At 46.8% G+C, this 21352-nt stretch overlaps 1 protein-coding gene across 2 annotated transcripts in view; it reads right to left on the minus strand.

Moving 5' to 3' along the window:
• ascc3 (activating signal cointegrator 1 complex subunit 3) overlaps window positions 1-21352 on the minus strand; it is a 654593-nt gene that overhangs the window by 70276 nt on the left and 562965 nt on the right. For both annotated transcript variants that reach the window (XM_085997711.1, XM_085997710.1), the window contains exons 35-36: window positions 21121-21232; window positions 17739-17873 (exon numbers count right to left, since the gene is read on the minus strand). In XM_085997711.1, the coding sequence (XP_085853837.1) occupies window positions 17739-17873; window positions 21121-21232 (247 nt within the window). The remainder of the gene's footprint in view (window positions 1-17738; window positions 17874-21120; window positions 21233-21352) is intronic.

Consider the following 21352-nt stretch of genomic DNA (forward strand, 5'->3'; position numbering starts at 1 on the left):
GTTTAACTAATTTGATTGAGTTTTTTGATGAGGCAAAAGAAAAGATTGATGAGGGCAATGCGGCTGACGTAGTGTACATGGACTTCCAAAAGGCGTTTGATAAAGTGCCACATAATCGGCTTGCCAGCTAAGTTGAAGCCCATGGAATAAAAGGGACAGTGGCAGCATGGATACGAAATCGGCTAAGTGACAGGAAACAGAGAGTAGTGGTGAATGGTTGTTTTTCGGACTGGAGGAAGGTATACAGTGGTGTTCCCCAGGGGTCGGTACTAGGACCGCTGCTTTACTTGATATATATTAATGACTTGGACATGGGTGTACAGAGCACAATTTCAAAATTTGTAGATGACACAAAACTTGTAAGTATAGTGAACAGAGGATAGTGATAAACTTCAAGAGGACATAGACAGGCTGGTGGAATGGGCAGACACGTGGTAGATGAAATTTAATGCAGAAAGTGTGAAGTGATACGTTTTGGTAGGAAGAACGAGGAGAGGCAATATAAACTAAAAGGTACAATTCTAAATGGGGTGCAGGAACAGAGAGACCTGGGGGTATATGTGCACAAGCCGTTGAAGTTGGCAGGGCAGGTTTACAAAGCTGTTAAAAAAGCACACGGGATCCTGGGCTTCATAAATAGAGGCTTAGAATACAAAAGCAAGGAAGTTATGATGAACCTTTATAAAACACTGGTTCGGCCTCAACTGGAGTATTGTGTCCAATTCTGGGCACCGCACATTAGGAAGGATGTGAAGGCCTTAGAGAGGATGCAGAAAAGATTTACAAGAATGGTTCCAGGGATGAGGGACTTCAGTTACGTGGATAGACTGGAGGTGGGGTTGTTCTCCTTAGAGCAGAGAAGGTTGAGAGGAGATTTGATAGAGGTGCTCAAAATCATGGTGTCCCACTGGTGGAAGGGTCAAGAACCAGAGGACAGATTTAAGGTGATTGACAAAAGAACCAAAGGCGACATGAGGAAAAACTTTTTCGCAGTGAGTGGTTAGGATCTGGAATGCACAGCCTGAAAGGGTGGTGGAGGCAGATTCAATCATGGCTTTCAAAAGGGAATTGGATAAGTACCTGAAGGAAAAAAAATTTGCAGGGCTACGGGGAAAGGGTGGAGGAGTGGTACTAGCTGAGGTGGTCTTGCAGAGAGCCGGCACGGGCTGGACGGGTCAAATAGCCGCCTTCTGTGTTGTAACCATTCTATGATTCTATAATAGTATATCCAAGTCTTTAGATGATAATGTGAAGAGTAGGGCTTCTGGTGCTGACCCCGCTGAAGTTTGCGTGGCCAGGAAAATGGCAGGTGCCTGTGCCAATAAGGTACATATGAATGAGACAACATCATTCATGTCCGAGGCTGGGACCCAGGAGTGAGGACGAGCCCAGCAGCGAGGTCAAGGCCCAGGAGTGGTGTAGCGTGGACCAACAGCGGGGTTGGGGCCCAGGGAAGGTGCGGCACGGGCCAACAGCGAGGTTGGGAGGACCACAATGCATCCTATGAAACCCAGGCAGAGAGGACCTGCGGGAAGGAGGGAGGAGGACAGTAGCAGTATGTTTGTGTGTGTGTGTGCTAGGCCGATGTAGCAGTGCCTGGTCTCCAATCATCTTGGATCCCCTTGCCATTGGACCAAGACCTTGCTCTGTCAAGCCCGTGTGGTAGCTGGTGTGCAACGGCCACCCCACGTTAAAAGAATTCACGCACAGGCATCTTCCACCCTTTAAAATGAAGTTTGGGACCTGGAATGTCAAGGCCCTCATGGACAACCCCAACAGTGAAAGACCGGAACGCCGTATTGCTATCATTGCCCGGGAGCTCAGACGCTTCGACATTGACATCGCCACCCTAAGTGAGACCTGGCGGGCAGGGAAAGGCCAGCTCAAGGAGCAAGGTGGCGGTTACACCTTCTTCTGGAAAGGCAAACCCGAAGAAGAACGCCGCCTCCATGGGGTAGGCTTCGCCATAAAAAATAAACTGGTCGCGCGTCTCAGAGACTCCCCTAGTGGTATAAACGAGTGCCTCATGACTCTTCGACTCACCCTAGCCCAAAACCAGTGCGCTACGGTCATCAGTGCGTATGCCCCAACACTGGAAGCCACAGACGAGACCAAGGAGGAATTCTACTCCAGCCTCGAACAATCCCTGTCCCGAGTCCCAACGGGCGACAAGCTGATCCTCCTTGGCGACTTCAACGCCAGAGTTGAAAAGGACATAGACCTCTGGAGAGGTGTGATCAGCAGAGAGGGGGTAGGGAATGCCAACTCCAACGGTACCCGCCTCCTGTCGAAATGCTTAGAACATGGCCTCGTCATAACCAACACCTTGTTCCGTCAGAGAGACAAGTGCAAGGCTTCATGGCAACACCCTCGCTCCAAGCACTGGCATATGCTGGACTACATCATCGTCCAAGCGAGGGACCGCAAGGACGTCCGCATCACCCGCGCCATGACAGGAGCTGATGACTGCTGGACAGACCACCGCCTAATCCGCTCTGCCATCTCCATCAATGTAGCCCCAAAACAGCGGCGGCAACAGAAACAATGCCGCAGGAAAATTAAGGCTGGAGCACTCAAAGACCCCGCTAAGAAAGTCCTATTCAGCCTGCGCCTCACAAACAACCTGACGACTCCCAGTGATGCAGACACAAGAGTGCCCACAGCGTCTGGTCTGCACTCAAGGCCTCCATAATCAGCAGCTGTGAAGAGACGCTCGGTCACTCGACCCGGAAACACCAAGAATGGTTCGACGAGAATGACCAGGAGATCCAGGAGCTACTAAGCCACAAGTGCAAGGCATTCCTGATCTGGAAACAGCAACAGAACTCGAGAGCAAGAAAGCAGCTCTACAGAAGCCTGAAGGCCGAGGTCCAACAAAAAACTCGCGACCTAAAGAACAGATGGTGAGTGGAGAAAGCGCAGGAGATCCAGCAGCTTGCTGACAACCATGACGTGCGTGGATTCTTTAGCACAGTCAAGACCATCTACGGCCCAAGCACCCAAGGCCCTACCCCACTGCAGGCCAAGAACGGAGAGGTACTCATCAAGGACAGGGAAGCAGTCAGTGCCCGCTGGAAGGAGCACTTCGAAGATCTCCTTAACCACGACTCTGTCTTCGACACGAGTGTCCTCAACTCCATCCCACAGCATGCTACCCACCACCATCTCAGCACAACCCCAGCCCGGCATGAGGTTGAAAAGGCCATCCGACAACTGAAGAACGACAAGGCCTCAGGAGCAGATGGAATCCCCGCCGAGGCACTAAAGCATGGCGGAGAAGCACTACTGGCGCGAATTCATTAACTAATTTCTCTTATCTGGAAGGAGAGCATGCCAGGGGATCTCAGAGACGCCGTAATTGTGACCATCTTCAAGAAAGGTGACAAGTCCGATTGCGGTAATTACAGAGGAGTTTCCCTGCTATCTGCCACAGGGAAAGTCATCGCAAGAATCCTCCTCAATCGCCTTCTCCCAGTGGCCGAAGAGCTCCTCCCAGAGTCGCAATGCAGATTCCGCCCACTAAGGGGCACAATGGACATGATCTTCACTGCACGTCAATTACAAGAGAAATGCAGGGAACAGCACCAACCACTGTACATGGCCTTCTTTGATCTCACAAAGGCCTTCGACACTGTCAACCGTGAGGGATTATGGAGTGTCCTCCTCAAATTCGGCTGCCCTCAAAAGTTTGTCACTATCCTCCGTCTGCTTCACAACGACATGCAAGCCGTGATCCTGACCAACGGTTCCACCACAGACCCAATTCACGTACGAACTGGGGTCAAGCAAGGCTGTGTCATCGCACCAACGCTCTTCTCGATCTTCCTTGCTGCAATGCTCCATCTCACCCTCAGTAAGCTCCCCACTGGAGTAGAGCTAATTTACAGAACAAACGGGAAACTGTTCAACCTCCGTCACCTCCAGTCCAGATCCAAGGTCATCCCATCCTCTGTCGTCAAATTACAGTATGCAGACGATGCTTGCGTCTGCGCTCACTCGGAGGCCGAACTCCAAACCATCGTAAACACCTTCACCGAAGCATACGAGAGCATGGGCCTTACACTAAACATCCGTAAGACAAAGGTCCTCTACCAACCTGCCCCCGCCACACAGTGCTGCCCCCCGATTATCAAAATCCACGACAATGCTTTGGACAACGTGGACCACTTTCCATACCTCGGGAGCTTACTGTCAACAAGGGCAGACGTCGACGACGAAGTCCAACACTGCCTTCAGTGTGCCAGTGCAGCCTTCGGTCACCTGAGGAAGAGAGTGTTTGAAGACTAGGACCTCAAACCCGGCACTAAGCTCATGGTCTACAGGGCAGCAGTGATACCTGCCCTGCTGTATGTCTCAGAGACATGGACCATGTACAGCAGGCACCTCAAAGCACTGGAGAGGTACCACCAACACTGCCTCCGCAAGATCCTGCAAATCCATTGGCAGGATAGGCGCACCAACGTCAGTGTGCTTGCTCAGGCCAACATCCCCAGCATCGAAGCTCTGACCACGCTCAATCAGCTCCGATGGACGGGTCACATTGTCCACATGCCCGATACGAGACTCCCAAAACAAGCGCTCTACTCGGAGCTCCGGCACGGCAAGAGAGCCCCAGGTGGGCAGAGGAAACACTTCAAGGACACCCTCAAAGCCTCCTTGAAAAAGTGCAACATCCCCACCGACACCTGGGAATCCCTGGCCCAAGACCGCACAAAGTGGAGGAGAAGCATCTGGGAAGGCACAGAACACCTCGAGTCTCTTCGCCGGGAGCAAGCGGAAGCCAAGCGCAAGCACCCCACCCACCCGCCCCTTCAACCACCGTCTGCCCCACCTGTGACAGAGACTGTAGGTCCCGCATTGGACTAATCAGTCACCTGCGAGCTCATTTTTAATGTGGAAGCAAGTCATCCTCAGTTCCGAGGGACTGCCTAAGAAGGAGAAGATACATATAGGGTGCTCGCTTTCCCTCAGGTTGAATACTGTGACATAGGTTGCTGGTCTTGGGTGGGTGGAAAAAATTCTCAATATTTAGGGGCCCAGGCCAAGACTTAAGCCTGGATCCACAAGTAGCACCCGCATGTAGTATTTGGGGGCCCTGATCAGGTGCACTGGCTGAGGATTCACAGTTTTATTTAGGTCAGAGATGTGGGAACTCTTAGTGTTAGGAGTCCCTGTCATCGCCCCAGCCCCTCCTGCATCAATGGCTTTGTTTGGAGCAGGCAGAGGCTCCTCTCCCACAAGTCCAGAATGAAACTCTGGGCAAGGCTAGGACCCAACGTGTCCAGTTCCTGATGTCATTTATGACCCTCCCACTGAAATCCTACTGGAGTTATGGCAGGAGCATGCTGAAAGGGCTACAATTTTAATCCCATTTTTTTTTGGATCACATTGAAGTTTGCAAATGATAGTTTATACAACTACAACTAATAGTCTCAAAGCAAATTCACTACACCAGTTAACAAACCCAATTTTAGCAGTACCCATCATTGGCCCAGAATTTGCATTAAGATGAATGCGTAAATAACCCAGCAATTTGTGGCGAGGAAGAGATGCCTCGAGTTGCAAATCGCCACAAATTGCTGGACGATTTGTGCCATTAGGCTCACCGTCAACCTCCCCACGAGCTTCAAGAAATTGCTGCATTTGTGTTGTTAAAACAAATTAAGCTCACTGCAGAAAGATAGGGCAGGTATATAAGGACCCTTTTAATGACAAGATTCATGTTCAATGCCACCCAGCCTCTCCGGCCCAGAAAGGGAACAATTAAAACTGCAGTTTCATTCTTGCAGGCAGTAAATTGTTCCGAGAGGTTTTTAAAATTTTAAGTTTACATTTTTTTCTTTCTTTTCCTTTGTCTATTTTTTCTCCCTCTCTTAATCCAATCTTTCTTTCCCTCTCTTTATTTCTCTTTCTGTATCTAATTTGACTCTAATTCACCCTATTTCCTTCTCTATCCTTTAATCTCATTGGTTAAGGGGATAGACTGTTGGTCCCATCATTCACCAAGTGCCAGATGCCCCATTGACCTCGTCACGCAGTTATCAACTCTCACTTCCAGTAATTTGCGGCGCAGATTTTTTTCGAGCTGATGGGTGAGGAAAGAAACCTAACAAATGAGGGATACCACGATAAGCCTCGCTCCAGACAATTCTGGGTCATTATGTTTACTTGTGTTACGAGTATAGCTCCCCTCCACATTAAAATTCATTGCATTTAAAAATACTAGGAGCTTACAATTTTTCAAACTGCAATCTCCTCCATTTTACAATGTTCAAATGTTGTCAGGCTTTTAAAAAAAAAACCTGGCCGTCAAAAGTGTTATCAGATAAGCACAGGTCTATTAAGCAAAATATTTGTGCTGCTTTGAACTTTATATTACCAATTTAACAGACATGGTCTTCATTGTGTTATGAATCAAACTTCAATACTGCCACTTCATTTATCAAAAAGTCTGGGCAATCATATGCAGAGGATGAAAAACTCCCTTGGGGAAGAGAGCTCCTTAAATTTGCAATCATGTATTGAGACTTCTAACACAGTCTCTTGTTTTGCTTAGAACCAGAAAATGAACTAGCTGTGTTGCATCTTTCTTGATCTGCCACCCATGCCCCAAGGATTAGCAGCTCCACCTGAGCTTGTTTTACAAGCGTAACTGAAAAAATTAATCTCTCCTGGCAGTGTTCCCACTGGGATACTTATGAATAATGATTTCACTTTTTGCTTGCCCTCCCTGTCCACTGGAGAAGCCACTCTTCCCCAACACCGTGGCTACGGCGGAAGATAAAATTCCAGCTGTGGATTAGCAGGCAGTCAGGGATCCATCTGCTCATTCTGACTGAAGTGTGAATGCCCAATTACTGAAGCATGAGTATCTGGGATAGTGTGGTCTACCTGACAACTGCGTATTTTAGCTGCTTATTCACACGATCAGTGTACAGTGAAAGACATTTCTTTGATCACCAATCAGAAAATGCAGATTTGAATCTTTTCAATTAAGCAATTAAAATACAGTATAAAGATGCAAGATATTTTATTATTGGCACAAAACCAAATTACTGCTGCAAACAAGGTTTAATCTCTCTCAGATCAGCTGCAACAGGTGTGACCATTGTGATAGGGTTAACTTCAGAAAGCATGGCACAACCAGAAGTGGTAAAAACAGTATTTTACAAAGCTCACACAAGAGGGTTTTTACAACATTACTACAACTAAAAACACAGTTGGGAAAGACCCAATTCTGAGCCACTGACTCCTTCCCCATTTCCGTTAAAATAAATTGCCTTCTATCTCAAAAAAGAACAAAAGTCCTCTACTATATGTTTATTTTATTAAAATATAAACACAGTCAATTCAAATCACGTAGAAAAATACTTTGGAGTGATACAAAACAACAGTCTAGCATTAACCAGTAGCTTCATGTAGAAAACATTTGAGTAGTGAGAGAGGGAGAGGGAGGGGAAGTGTGAGAGGAAGAGAGAAAAAAAAATATACAGATAAATAAAATTCTCTGGGGGAGAATGACCCATGTCACTGTCCTAACCACCACATTACTGCACCTACAAATGGGGAGCCTCTTCTCTGCCTGACCTCCCGCAGCAGCCCTTCCCCAACTGCAGCCAATAAGTATGAGGCACACAGACATTTTTTTTTGCTAATGAGCTTGCTTGGGCATAGATAAAACAATGATGCTGATGTTGCTGTCTGGCCTATAAGTTGCTGCAGGCCTTTAAATCCTGCAGACTGTCTGTCTCCTGAGGCTAATCTGCCAACCAGAGGCATTTCCACAATATTTTGATGAGTTTGACCCTGGAAATTACAGCAGGGTCAACACTCACCACGTTAGCTGGGTGTAACCGCCCGTCTCTGCCCTTGCCTCAGCTCATCCGCTGCTGAAACCCTCATCCATGCCTTTGTTACCTCTAGACTTGACTATTCCAACGCAATCTTGGCTGGCCTCCCACATTCCACCCTACATAAACTTGAGGTTGTCTTGTTTTGCACACTTTGTACAAAAATAATAAATTGCAGGACAACGGAGTATTACAGTTTAAACTCTTTTATGAAGCATCAGGTCTGTGATCTCAATCATACAGCACAGTGGGGACAAGATGGAGTTAGGACCCCTAGACATGGGTCTTCCAAACAATAGCAGTCCTTACAGATGCCTGCAGGCCAATGACAACTCAGCATGTGATCACATGTGAATATAATAGGTATTCCTTACAGATGCCTGCAGGCCAATGATAATTCGATATGCAAATGTTACATCCCCTTTCTTTTAAAAGAAAAATGTTTTGCATTACTTTTAAACCTTTCTTCTACCTAATGTTCTCGGTAGCATAAACATATAAATAAACTCAACATTTAACTAGCGCTGAAAACATCTCAACGTTTCAATAACGATGTACAGTTTTTTTTTAGGGCAGCGATCCGCCTATACCCTTTGACAGTTCACAAGTCAAGGATAACTCTAGGCTTGACCTCTCGTCCCGACCTTGTGTGGTATGGAACTGAGCATGCTCCTGGATTCTGACGGATTCTCCATTGTGCAGCAGCGGCAGTAGTCTAGCTGACCTGTCATAGTATCTATTTTGGTGTTGCTGTCTCTGGCTGCAGCTGCTGGTTGGTGCTTGGAAGGATTGAGCGAAGTCTGCGGCTCATCAACAGCTGTGCTGGTGACTTGAAGTTGTCAATCGGAGTGTTGCGCTACTCAAGGAGACTGATGTAGGGGTCTCTTTTGTCCGCTTTGGCTTTGTCCATGAGTGCTTTTGCAATCTGGACAGTTTTTTCAGCAAGGCCATTGCTTTGAGGGTAATGTGGGCTTGATGTGACATGTGTGAAATCCCATGCCTTGGCAAATGACTCGAACTCTTTTGATTTGTATTGGGGGCCATTGTCTGAGACTAAAGTCTCTACCATGCCATGCCCGGCAAAGGCTGCCTTTAGCTTGTGGATCACAGCTGCAGATGTGGTGCTGTGAAGCTTGTCCAGTTCAAAAAATCTGCTGTAGTAATCAACAGTCACTATGTAGTCCTCGTTGTTCCATGTGAACAGATCCGTTGCCGCGACCTGCCAGGGCCTGTCTGGGATACGGTGAGATATCACGGGCTCTTTGACATTTGATGGGCGGCGTTCTAGACAAATGGAACATTTTCCGACAATGTCTTCAATGTGTTTGCACATTCCGGGCCAAAACATAACGTCACGTGCTCTTTGTTTGCATTTTTCCATGCCCATATGTCCAGCATGAATTTTTGTCAACATCTCTTCTCTGAGACTGGTAGGAATGATGATTTTCTCCCCTTTGAAGATGATTCTGCTGATTTGTGACAGTTCGTCTCTGTGGTTCCAGAATTCAGATATGCTCTGAGGGCATTTCCTCCTTTCCTCAGGCTATCCTTCATGTATGACTTTGCTCAGCAGTGTGAGTTGTGCATCTTTCTCTGTTGCTGCTCAGATCTCCTTCAGTTTTGAGTCACTCACAGGTAAGCTGTTGTACACCATGTGCACCTGCACATCCATGCCTTCACTGAGGCTGCTGTCCTGGTAACTAAGAGACTTTCTGGAGAGCATGTCTGCGACAGGAATGTCCTTGCCTGGATGGTGAATGATTGTGAAGTCGTACTTCTGTAGCTGAAGGATCATTCTCTGTAGCCTTGGTGGGGCTACGGCTAGTGGTTTCCTCATGATTGACTCGAGGGGCTTGTGGTCAGATTCCACAATGACTTGTCGGCCATAGACGTACTGGTGGAAACGCTTACATCCAAACAGAATTGCATATAGCTCTTTCTCGATTTGAGCATAGTTGATTTCACTGTCTGAGAGAGATCTGGAAGCGTAGCCGATGGGCTTTCCTTCTTGCAGTAATACTGCACCTAGTCCGTACTTTGACGCGTCCACTTGTAGTCCGAGCTCTTTGTTGGGGTCGAAGTAGGCAAGAACTGGTCCTGGTTCTCTGGTGATTAGGTCTTTCATTTTCTGAAATGCTGTGTCATGTTGTTTGTCCCACAGGAACTCATTGGATTGTTTGAGCAACTGACGCATGGGTGCGTTGATTTCGGAGAGGCTCAGGGCAAACTTGGCTAAGTAGTTAACCATGCCTACTGCTGTCTCTAGCTCTGCACGGTTCTTCGGCGGCTCCATCTTCTTGATGGCAGAGATTTTCTCTGGATCCGGCTTAATGCCATCAGTTGAGAGGCGATGCCCGAAATAACTGATCTCGGTGGATCCGATTATGCTTTTCTCGGGGTTGAGCCGGATACCGTTCTCCTGTGATCTTTGTAGCATCACACGGAGGTTCCCGTCATGTTCCTCTCTATTCCTGCCATAGATGAGGATGTCGTCTACGATTGCGATTACTCCGTCGAGGCCTTCATAGGTTTCGTCGATCTTCCGCTGGAATTCATCCTGAGCTAAGACCAAATGGTAAACGCAGAAATCGGTAGCGTCCAAATGGTGTGTTGAACGTTGTTAGCTTAGATGACTCTTCCGTGAGCTTGATAGTCCAGTATCCTGATCGTGCATCCATTACACTGAAGTAACGTGCTCCCACTAGCTTGGGTGTGATGTCATCTAGCGTTGGTAGAGGGTAGTGAGGGCGTTTGATAGCCTTGTTCAAATCTCTGGGGTCGAGACAGACTCTGAGCTTGCCTGTACGTAGTTTCTCAACCACTACTAACGCGTTGACCCACTCTGTTGGTTCTGTTTCTCGGACGATGATTTCTGTATTCTCCATGCGCTGCAGTTCCTCCTTCAGGCGACTACGTAGAGCAAGGGGTATCCTTCTCGGTGGGCAAACCACAAGGGTTGCTGCTGGGTCAAGGTGAATAGTGCATTCACCTGGGAATAGTCCGATTCCTTTGAAAATGTCAGCAAACTCCTCCATGACTGTCTGCTTATCAACTGGTGCTGTCAATGACAGCACTAGCTTGACGAGGTCCATGTCTAAACATGCCTTTAGACCTAGCACTGGAGGTGCTCGAGTGTCAACAATGTAAAAGTCCAACATCATGTCGCTTTCTTTGTACTTGCATTTCATCACACATGTACCTTTTACAATGAGCTGCTCACCCCCATAGCTGGTCAGTCTGTGTGAGGTGGGCTGTAGCTCACACTCATTCTTCAAGCTGTGATACTCACTCAGAGGAATTACATTAACCTGAGCTCCAGTGTCTAGTTTAAACCTAAGCTCTGTGCCCTGTTTTCCTATTTCAATATCGGCAAAAGCTTGCTCAGTCTCTGAAATCTGTTTTTTCTGTGACACAGAATCAATAAACAGTTCCTCTGCATTTGGCTCTCTATCTGGCATTTGGCTGTCACTCACTGTGTGTACTGGTTTTCCGAAAAAAGTCCTGCAAACTTTAGCAAAGTGGTTCTGTTTACCACATTTAGCATATTGCCTTCCTTTGGCAGGGCATTGCACTTTTTCTCCATGCATCTTGTTTCCACAATATCCACAGTTTTTGAAGCGTTTTATGTCTGTATCGCTCATTTTTAGAACTCTCTCTGTTCTGAAACACACTCTCTGGGCGGTGTTCTTTGGTGTGTGTCTATTAACTGCGTGCACTGTCTGCTCACTCGAGCTGCTCGTGGCGCCGGTTATGGTTTTCAACTGTGCTTGGGCTATCTCGTGCGATCTAGCTATGTCCATAGTTTTGTCCAGCGTTAGCCCGGACCCAACATTCAAAAGTTTCTCTCTCACTTTAGCTGAATGTATTCCAAACACGATGCGGTCTCTGACCATCTCATCTTTATCAGCATATACACAGTCTTTTACCAGCAGTTTTAACTCAGTCACGAACTGTTCAAACGACTCACTAGCTCCTTGTACTTTCTCCTGAAACTTGTACCTAGCGAATATCGTATTTGGCTTGGGCATCACATATGCTTCAAAACGGTCAAAATAACTTTTCAGTATCTTTGCTTCATCCGCGGTGAGAGACCATTTGTTACAAATGTCTCTCCCTTTTTCTCCGATCCACAGGAGTAGGTAGCTGCATTTTTCTTCCTCCCCTTTGCTTTTCAACGGACCCGAGAACATTAACTCCATGTGTTGCTTGAACTTGCACCATTCTCTATGTAAGTTCAAAGATTCCCAATTCATTTGAGGTAAGGGAGCTCCAACGATGTCCATTTCAAATCCCTGTTCTGACACCATGGCCCCGATTTTCGGGCAGCTGTCGGGCGGCTTTTCATGCGGCCGTGGTCCGAAAATCACGGAAAAAGCGGGTCGGGACCCCCCCCCCCCCCCGCCTGATTCCCAGCCCCGTCCGACTTTTGGACCGCCGTTTCCACGCGCCCCGCTTCAGTCCCGCCCGCCGCTGGCGGGACTGCTCGTCGGAGCACTAATCACCAATGATCACCTTGTTAAGGACGATTTTCCCATGCCGTTGCGACTTTGGGGCTTTCCCCACCTGAAACCCGCCTGCGGAGAACCCCGCCAATGAGAGCTGGCGTGAAAACAGCTGGCTTGCTTGCTTGCAGCAGCAGGTCGCTGAGGGCTGAAGAGATTTAAAGAGGCAGCATTTGCAGGCTGCAGGACCTTGTTGGTCAAGGCTTGGGGGAACTATTTGAAGCCTTAGGAGCAGCTGCAGAAAGTTGGAGCCTCACACACTTCTTCAGTGTGAGCTCCTGGGAAGCCCCTCTCACCACCCTAACTCAGGACCTCCTCAACCGAGGCATCTGCTAGAAGCATGGGAGGCCTTTGGCACCTTCCCTTCCTGGCATTAGAGGATCTCCACCAGCAGAGGTGGCAGCAGCAGAACCAGGAACAGCAGGATGATTACCAGGAGCACCAGGCTGCTGCTCACTCACCTGAAGCTGCACAAGCCAGAAGGGGCCAGTGCTTGGAAGTGGCTTGAGAGCACCTTGCTGTGCTTTAGGGGGCCAGTGGGACCCATTTCTGCACTGGCTGTCCTACTCAGAAGGGCTTCCATGAAGATCTAGTTTCTCTGTTCAACAGATGGCCAACGCTCCTCAAGAGATGTCATTCTCTTATGAGCACTCACCATGTTTTCCGTATGCTGGCGAGTTATCTCCTCCATGGAGGTTGCCAACCTTTCCATGGTGCTGCGTTCATGCACCAATGACTCCACAAAGGCTCTGCTCATGGTCGCTATGGACTCCTCCATTCGCTCCACACTCGCAGCGACCCTGGAGACAAAACCTGCCAGAGACTCCTGCATCTGTGCATGGAGATCCATGACCTCTTCTCTTGCGGATGGACCCAGAGGCAGAGGGTCGAGATGCAGCGCAGCTGAGCTGAGCTGGCAGAGCCCTGCGCCCTCCGACGAGGACTCTCCACTGCTGTCCCTATCTCCAGTATCTGCTGAGGCTCACTTGTCAGCTGTGAAACACCAGGTGACAACACTACTCTATGTCCCGAAGGTCCCACCGAGGGGTGAGTGTCTGCGCTGGTGCTAGGTGCGCTTACTTCTGCTGACGCTGCACCCTCAGGAGGTTGGAGCTTCCTCTGAGGAGTCTGGCTGCACAGCCTCTTCCTCCTCCACAGTGAGGACGGGGGCTCTGGATGGTACTGTGGGGGAGTAAAGGAAGGAGTTACAGATGTAATGCCAAGGTTCCTCTGGTGACTCCCAGCGAGTTGGCATCTGCTGACACCTGCATCCATGCAGCATTGGTCTCAGTGGGAGGACTCTTCCTCCCTGACCTAGGGAAGAGGACCTCCTTGTGGGCCCTAACCCCATCCAATAATGCCTGCAGTGAAGCCTCGTCGAATTTAAAGGCAGCTCAGGGTCTGGCACTGGCCACAGCTGCTGCAGGCTCCTCTGCCATCCTGTATGGTTCATTTGGTAGCCTTCAGAGGATACAGTGCTTGCCATGGACCTTGAAAGCACCACGAATGATGACATCAAACTGTGGGGATTTCTGACTCGATTTAGACAATTAGCAAGGCTTCCCACATGCTGGGAATTAATTGGCCAATTGAGGGAAAATTGCGTGGGGCTGGCTGACACTTTTTTATGTGTGTCAGAAACCCCACATTCGGGGAAATCTGACCATTCCCCACACAAGCCGAAAATCGGGGCCCATGTCTTGTTTTGCACACTTTGTACAAAAATAATAAATTGCAGGACAATGGAGTATTACAGTTTAAACTCTTATGAAGCATTAGGTCTGTGATCTCAATCATACAGCACAGTGGGGACAAGATGGAGTTAGGACCCCTAGACATGGGTCTTCCAAACAATAGCAGTCCTTACAGGTGCCTGCAGGCCAATGACAACTCAGCATGTGATCACGTGAATATAATAGGCATTCCTTACAGATGCCTGCGGGCCAATGATAATTCGATATGCAAATGTTACAGAGGTCATCCAAAACATGGCTGCCCATGTCCTAACTCGCACCAAGTCCCGTTCGCCCATCATCCCTGTGCACGCTGACCTACATTGGCTCCCGGTTAAGCAATGGCTCGATTTCAAAATTCTCATCCTTGTTTTCAAATCCCGCCATGGCCTCGCCCCTTCCTATCTCTGTAATCTCCTTCAGCCCCCACCCAGAGATATCTGCGCTCCTCTAATTCTGTCCTCTTGAGCATCCCTGATTATACTCGCTCAACCATTGGTGGCCGGGCCTTCAGTTACCTAGGCCCTAAGCTCTGGAATTCCCTCTCGAAACCTCGCCGCCTCTCTTTCCTCCTTTAAGATGCTCCTTCAAACCTACCTCTTTGACCAAGCTTTTGGTCATCTGCCCTAATTTCTCCTTATGTGGCTCGGTGTCAATTTTCTTTTGTCTTATAAACTCCTGTGCAGTGCCTAGGGACGTTTTACTACGTTAAAGGTGCTATATAAATACAAGTTGTTGTTGTTCTATATCTCACTCCGCCTTACTTCCTGCCAGTCTCTAGCCCACACAGAAAGTCCAAGCTCTTATAGTTTTAACAGACTGTTAATTGAATGAATTCATTCCCATATAAAACTAGCACTATTTACTCAGTATAGAATCATAGAATGATACAGCACAGAAGGAGGCCATTCAGCCCTTTGTGCCTACCCCGGATGCTTTGCACGTGATTGTAGCTCTTTTCTGCTCAGGTAGGAGTAAATTGTCCTTTAAGTGCCAAGAACCGAAAGGTAACCCAGTAGCTTAGCAAGTTTATCCAGAATCTGACAGTTACACAGATCAGGAATGTTTTAGGCTCATTGAAACCTTGGCATGCTTGCACTAGGATGAGGGGTGGCTAGTGAGGTGATAATATAGATAGAGAGGGATGGGTGGAGGTGTGAGTAAGGATCCAGTCTATAATGAGTTTACTGAACTCAGCCTAAGTGACGGGTTCTAGAAATGGCTTCAGTGCTTCCAGTTTAGGGAAGGAAAAAGTGGCCTGGTTTCCTGCTCCAGATCATTGAAGCTGTGTAAGTGCCTGTCAGGTGTGGAGAGGATCAGGCTCAGCTGTGATCCTCCATGGTAAAATTGGCTGTCGGTACTCAGGCCGCAATTTTGCCTACCGAGGTGGGTACAGGACGACCGGGGTCGGTAGCACGGTCCCTGCCCGCTGCCTGCTCCAGCCCGCTCTGTTGAAGTGATTTTACGATGATTGGGCTTGTTAAGCCCATCCAGCGAGGTTCCCAGCCAATTAAAAGGAAGCAGGTCTGATGACATCACATCCTTACTCACACCTCCACCTATCCCTTTCTATCTATATTATCACTTCCCCATCTCACTAGCCACCCCTCATCCTAGTGCAAGCATACCAAGGTTTCAATGTTTGACAGCACATTAACAGAAACTTCACATGAACATTGGATAGAACACCCAAGTGGCTACCCTTGTGTGTTGTTAGTTGGTATGATTGGACTTGGATGACGGTGAGTGTGAGGGGTGGCTAGTGAGATGGGGATGTGATAATGTAGATAGAGAGGGATGGGTGGAGGTGCAAGGTAAGTTGGTGTGAGTAAGGATGTGCAGGAGTAGGGTAGGGGAGGCAGAGTGATGGGGATGTGATGAGAGGCACAGCAGGATGAAGGTGAGTGTGGCTTTGTACTCCCGTTTCCTGATCTAATGAGATCATTGAAAAGTTTGCGCTACTTCACCCAGCTCCTCCTGACCACATCACTGCTTGTGACCTCCTCTGCAATTTGCAACCAGGCTGTCTTGGTCTCCTGGGGAGGTCTCTTCCATCGGATGGGAAGAGGACCTCCATGCATGCTCTGATGGGAGAACCTGGGTGCAGCCCTGCAGCTCTGTGCAGCGATTGTCAGTGTTTGCAGCACTTCAATGCTGTTGAACACTGACAGCACAAACGTCAAAAGTAGGGTGGTCCCTTTAAGGAAACCGGCTCAAGACGCATCACGAATGACGTCAGCAGACCCGTTCCATCTAATTGGGCTGGGAAATGCGCTGGGTGGGCTTAACAAGCCCCATGAGGTAAATTCATTTTAGGCAGCGGGATGGAGCCAGCAGCGGGGCTGCAACCCACCACCGATACTGGCCCTGCCAAGGTAAGCAAAAATCTTGGTCAATGTTTTTCAAGAGGGGAGGGGAGAAAATCGGTGAGAAGCAAAAAAAATGACTTGGTTCCAAAATTACTTCAGAATAAGCTAAATATGACTGGAAATTACTGAATGTGCAAAGCATCACACAAGTGGTAATTGGGAGAGTAACCGCAGAAAATGGATGTGCAGCTAAGCACATGGTTTGTGGTCGCTAACTACCGTGCTCCATATAGTTGACAGTGAGATTGATTCTGTGCACTAAAGTACATAATGCGGGCACAGGACTATTAAGCTCAATACCAGCATAATTGGCACAGAGATATCAAGGAGGCGACTGAAGCTGTATTTAGGAGGGCCAATGACTATCACATTCTCCGCTGACCCACAACAGCAATATGAGAGAACAATACAATTCTATTGTACTGCTGTGTTTCCCCAAGGACATCCATTTAGAAATTCATGCCCCTGACCATAATACTGTGACCTTCATGAACTTGGATTCATATTGCGTCTTTCACGACCTCAGGACGTCCCAAAACATTTTACAGCCAATGAAGTACTTTTGATGTGTTATCCTTGCTGTAATGTAGGAAATGTGGCAGCCAATTTGCACACAGCAAGCTCCTACAAACAGCAAGGAGATAATGACCAGATAATTTGACTTTTAGTTATGTTGGTTGAAGGATAAATATTGGCAAGAACTTCCCTGCTCTTCTTTGAAACAATGGCACAGGATCTTTTACATCCACCTGAGGGGGCAGACGGGCCTCGGTTTAACGTCTCATTCGAAAGACAGCACCTCTGATAGTGCAGCACCCTCTCAGTACTGCAGTGGAGTGTCAGCCTAGATTATGTGCTCAATGGACTTGAACCCACAGAAGCGAGGGTGCTACAACTGAGCCACAGCTGAAAAGCGCTATATAAATACAAGTTCTTTCTTTTTAAACCTCCAACCTAAAACATTAATGGCAATTAAAAAAAAGAATTCTGACAAGTGGCACAGACTGGTGACCAAACCAGCCTCCTGCTTGGTCAAAGCCCTTAATTATGTAATCGGGAGGCCTATGTGATTCCAATGAAGAAACCTCTTATTATAATATACCCATTATACCACAACTTCAAATACGATGCACAAATTTTAAAGCTTCCTTGTCACTACAACTTACATTTTTCAGTGCTCATGTTCTGAACAGCTCCTACAGTTGGGCAAGACTCTGCTGCAATGGTTTTGAGATTCCAGCAAATGGCGTACACATGTGCAAGCTCCCACCATCTTGTACTCACCGTTAGAACAGAGAGCAAGTCCTCCACAGGGCAATCTGCTTTCATTTGGTTCTTGAACATTTTCATAGTTGGGTGTTTCAGATAATAATAAGAGGCTATACGGCCTAAATCCAGTGATTGAAGGCTGCGATTGTCCTATGAGACAGAAGTATGCATCATTGGAGAATAATATTTTAAAAATGCATTCAGAATTAAATGTCTAACATATTTTTCTAAAATTTGGGGTAAATTTTTGTCTTCCTTGCATGGGCGGTAACCTGGTTGGGCGGATTGCCTGTCCGTTATAGAACGCACATGATTTTCATTCCATTGATTTTGGGCAGGTTATTTGCTGTGCCAGATTACCACCCAGGCAGTAAAGACAGAAATTTACCCCTTGATATCAACAAACAGCTGAAATTATACATTTTGTGACTTATTAGATAAATATTTAATTGAGTTTGGGCGAATTACAAGTTATTGCAAATGATTTGTCATTTACTTTCAAACCATGATGATGCAGAAAAGCCAAAGAAAATATATTTGATATTGACACACACACACATGCTGATACACTTTGTATAAAGAACGAAAAGTGCGACTCTCCAAATGTATTTCTTTTTAAAAATGAGGAGGGTATCTCCGACTCTTCCTGAGAAATCAATCCCAGCTCACACCCGGAGCCACTGGCTGGGTGAGGTGATCTGAATGTATTCCAGAACATGTGCAATCACATGTACAAGCTGGAAAAAAAAAATCAGGATTGACTGAATATCCAACAATAAAAGAAAAAAAGACTTTTTTTGTACCTGGCATCCCTTTCACGACCTCAAGATGTCCCAAAGCGCTTTACAGCCAATGATGTACTCTTGAAGTGTAGCCACTGTGTAATGTAGGAAACGCGGCAGCCAATTTGCACACAGTAAGGTCCCACAAACAGCAATGTGATAATGACCAGAAAATCTGTTTTTTTAGTGATGTTAGTTGAGGGGTAAATATTGGCCAGGACACCGGGGCGAGCTCCCCTGCTCTTCTTCGAAATAGTGCCATGGGATCTTTTGTGTCCACCTGAGGGGGATGACGGGGCCTCGGCTTAACGTCTCATCCGGTAGATGGCACCTCCAACAGTCAACACTCTTTCAGAACTGCATTGGAGGGTCAGCCTAGATTATGTGCTCAAGTCTCTGAAGTGGGACTTGAACCTACAAATATCTGACTCAGAGACGAGGGTGCTGCCACTGAGCCACAGCTGACACAACGGCAGCATTGGCTGATTATTCAACTCTCCTACCAGGCACTTAATTCTTCCAAAAGTAGTAACCATTTAAAATAAAAATCGAATAAGGAGACTTATGATAAATGTCAAGGTCATATTACAGTAGAGAACCAAGCTGAACACAAAAAGTAGAGGAGAACTAAAAAAGTAAATAGCGGGGCAAAGAGAGTATATGGGAATAGATTAGCGGGTAATATAAAAGGGAAACCAAATGTCTTCTCTAAACATATATAATAGTAAAAGGGGCAGTCAAAGGAAGGGTGGGGCGATTAGGGACCAAAAAGGAGATCTTGTGGAGGGAGAGGGCATAGCTGAGGTACTGAATGAGTACTTTGCATCTGTCTTTACTAAAGAAGAGGATGCTGCCAATGTCACAGTAAAGCAGGAAGTAGCAGAGAAATTGGATAGGATAAAAATAGACAAAGAGGAAGTACTGAAAAGGTTGGCAGTGCTCAAAGTAGAAACATCACCCGGTCCGGGGGTATGCATCCTAGGTTGCTGACGGAAGTAAGGCTGGAGATAACGGAGGCTCCAGCACAATTTTCCAATCCTCCTTAGATATGGGAGCGGTGCCAGAGGGCTGGAGGATTGCAAATGTTACACACCCCTGGTCTAAAAAGGGAGATGGATAAACCCGGCAACTACAGGCCAGTCAGTCTAACGTCAGTGGTGGAAACTTTTAGAGACAATAATCTAAGACAAAATTAATTGTCACTTTGAAAAATATGAGTTAATAAATGACAGCCAGTACAGATTTGTTAAAAGCAAATCGTGTTTGACTAACTTAATAGAGTTCTTTGATGAAGTAACGGAGAGGGTTAGTATCTCAAGAAACTTATGCTCAACAAGAGTGTAGTGTGGTTGATGTTGTGTATATGGACTTTCAAAAGGTGTTGATAAAGTACTACATAATAGACTTGTGAGCAAAATTAAAGCCCATGGGATTAAAGGGGCAGTGGCAACGTGGACACAAAATTGGCTAAGAGACAGAAAGGAAAAAGTAGTGGTGGACGGTTGTTTTTCAGACTGGAGGGAAGAATACAGTGGTGTCCCCAGGGGTCGGTATCAGGACCACTGCTCTTTCTGATATATATTAATGACCTAGATTTGAGTATACAGGGCATAATTTCAATTTTGCAGGTTAGATGAAATTCGGAAATGTAGTAAACAATGAGGTGGATAGTAAGACGTCAGGAGGACATAGATAGACTGGTGAAATGGGCAGACACATGGCAGATGCAATTTATTGCAAAGAAGTGTGAAGTGATGCATTTTTGTAGGAAAAATGAGGAGAGGCAATATAAACTAAATGGCATAATTTTAAAGGGAATGCTTCCACCACCCTTTCAGATAGTGCATTCCAGATCATCATAACTTATTGCATTAAAGTAGGTAATCTTTCTTTTTGATGTGATTAGTTTTGATAGTGTTGTCCTATAATCTTATGACTTAGCAAAGATTTGGGGTATGAAACACTTCTCCATCTTTATTTTCTATCCAGTACTCAAAGAATCAGAGTCTTACAGCACAGAAGGAGGCCATTCGGCCCATCGTGCCTGTGCCGGCTCTTTGCCTGTCCCATTCCCCTGCCCTTTCCCCATAGCCCTGCAAATTTTTTCTCCTTCAAGTATTTATCTAGTTCCCTTTTGAAAGTTAGCCAAGGGCAAGGGAGAAGTGGAAAGCTGGCAGGGGCCACGTTCTTTACATATGGGTCGGGAGGAGCAGCAGTGTTCCTCCCCACTCCACATTCAGGTAAGTTATTTACTTTCTTTGCTGCAGGTGATCCCTAGGGCTGGTTTCCCTGAGTGCTGCCTACGATGGTACTGCCTGATGATGATGATGATGATGGCTGCCTCAGGGCAAACCAATCTTGGGGGGGGGGGTTACCTCAAAGAGGCCCCTTATTTGCATATATGCAAAGGGCCTAATGCTGCTTCAGGTGTGGAGTAAAGGTCGCCTCTTGTTTGCCCTTACCCATAATGGCTGGCAGGAAGTATGTGCACACTTCCGGCCGGATCTCTCTCTCTCTAAACTATGAAATGCAGATTTTTAAAATATCTATTACTAGTAAGCACAAGAGAAAGACTATTGTGGTAATAAATATTAGGTTTATAAAGACAGCTTTACCTCCCCTACTGAAATGCAATAGGAACATTCCAGATCTGCCAGAGACTTCTCCACAAGGTTGGAAAGATATTTGTTCATGACGTCATGGTTAATATCGTCCAAGTTGTAATAACTAGAAGAAAGATGATATTAAAAGAAAATATTAGAAATCAAAGGGTACTGTTTGTTTATGTTCCACCATGTTCAACACGATCTCCTATATACATTTTCTTTTAAAGCCGACTTCGAATTT

Source organism: Somniosus microcephalus, chromosome 9 (genome assembly GCF_052327205.1).
Source record: "Somniosus microcephalus isolate GS21.2 chromosome 9, FLI_Smic_1.0, whole genome shotgun sequence".
Taxonomy (NCBI): domain Eukaryota; kingdom Metazoa; phylum Chordata; class Chondrichthyes; order Squaliformes; family Somniosidae; genus Somniosus; species Somniosus microcephalus.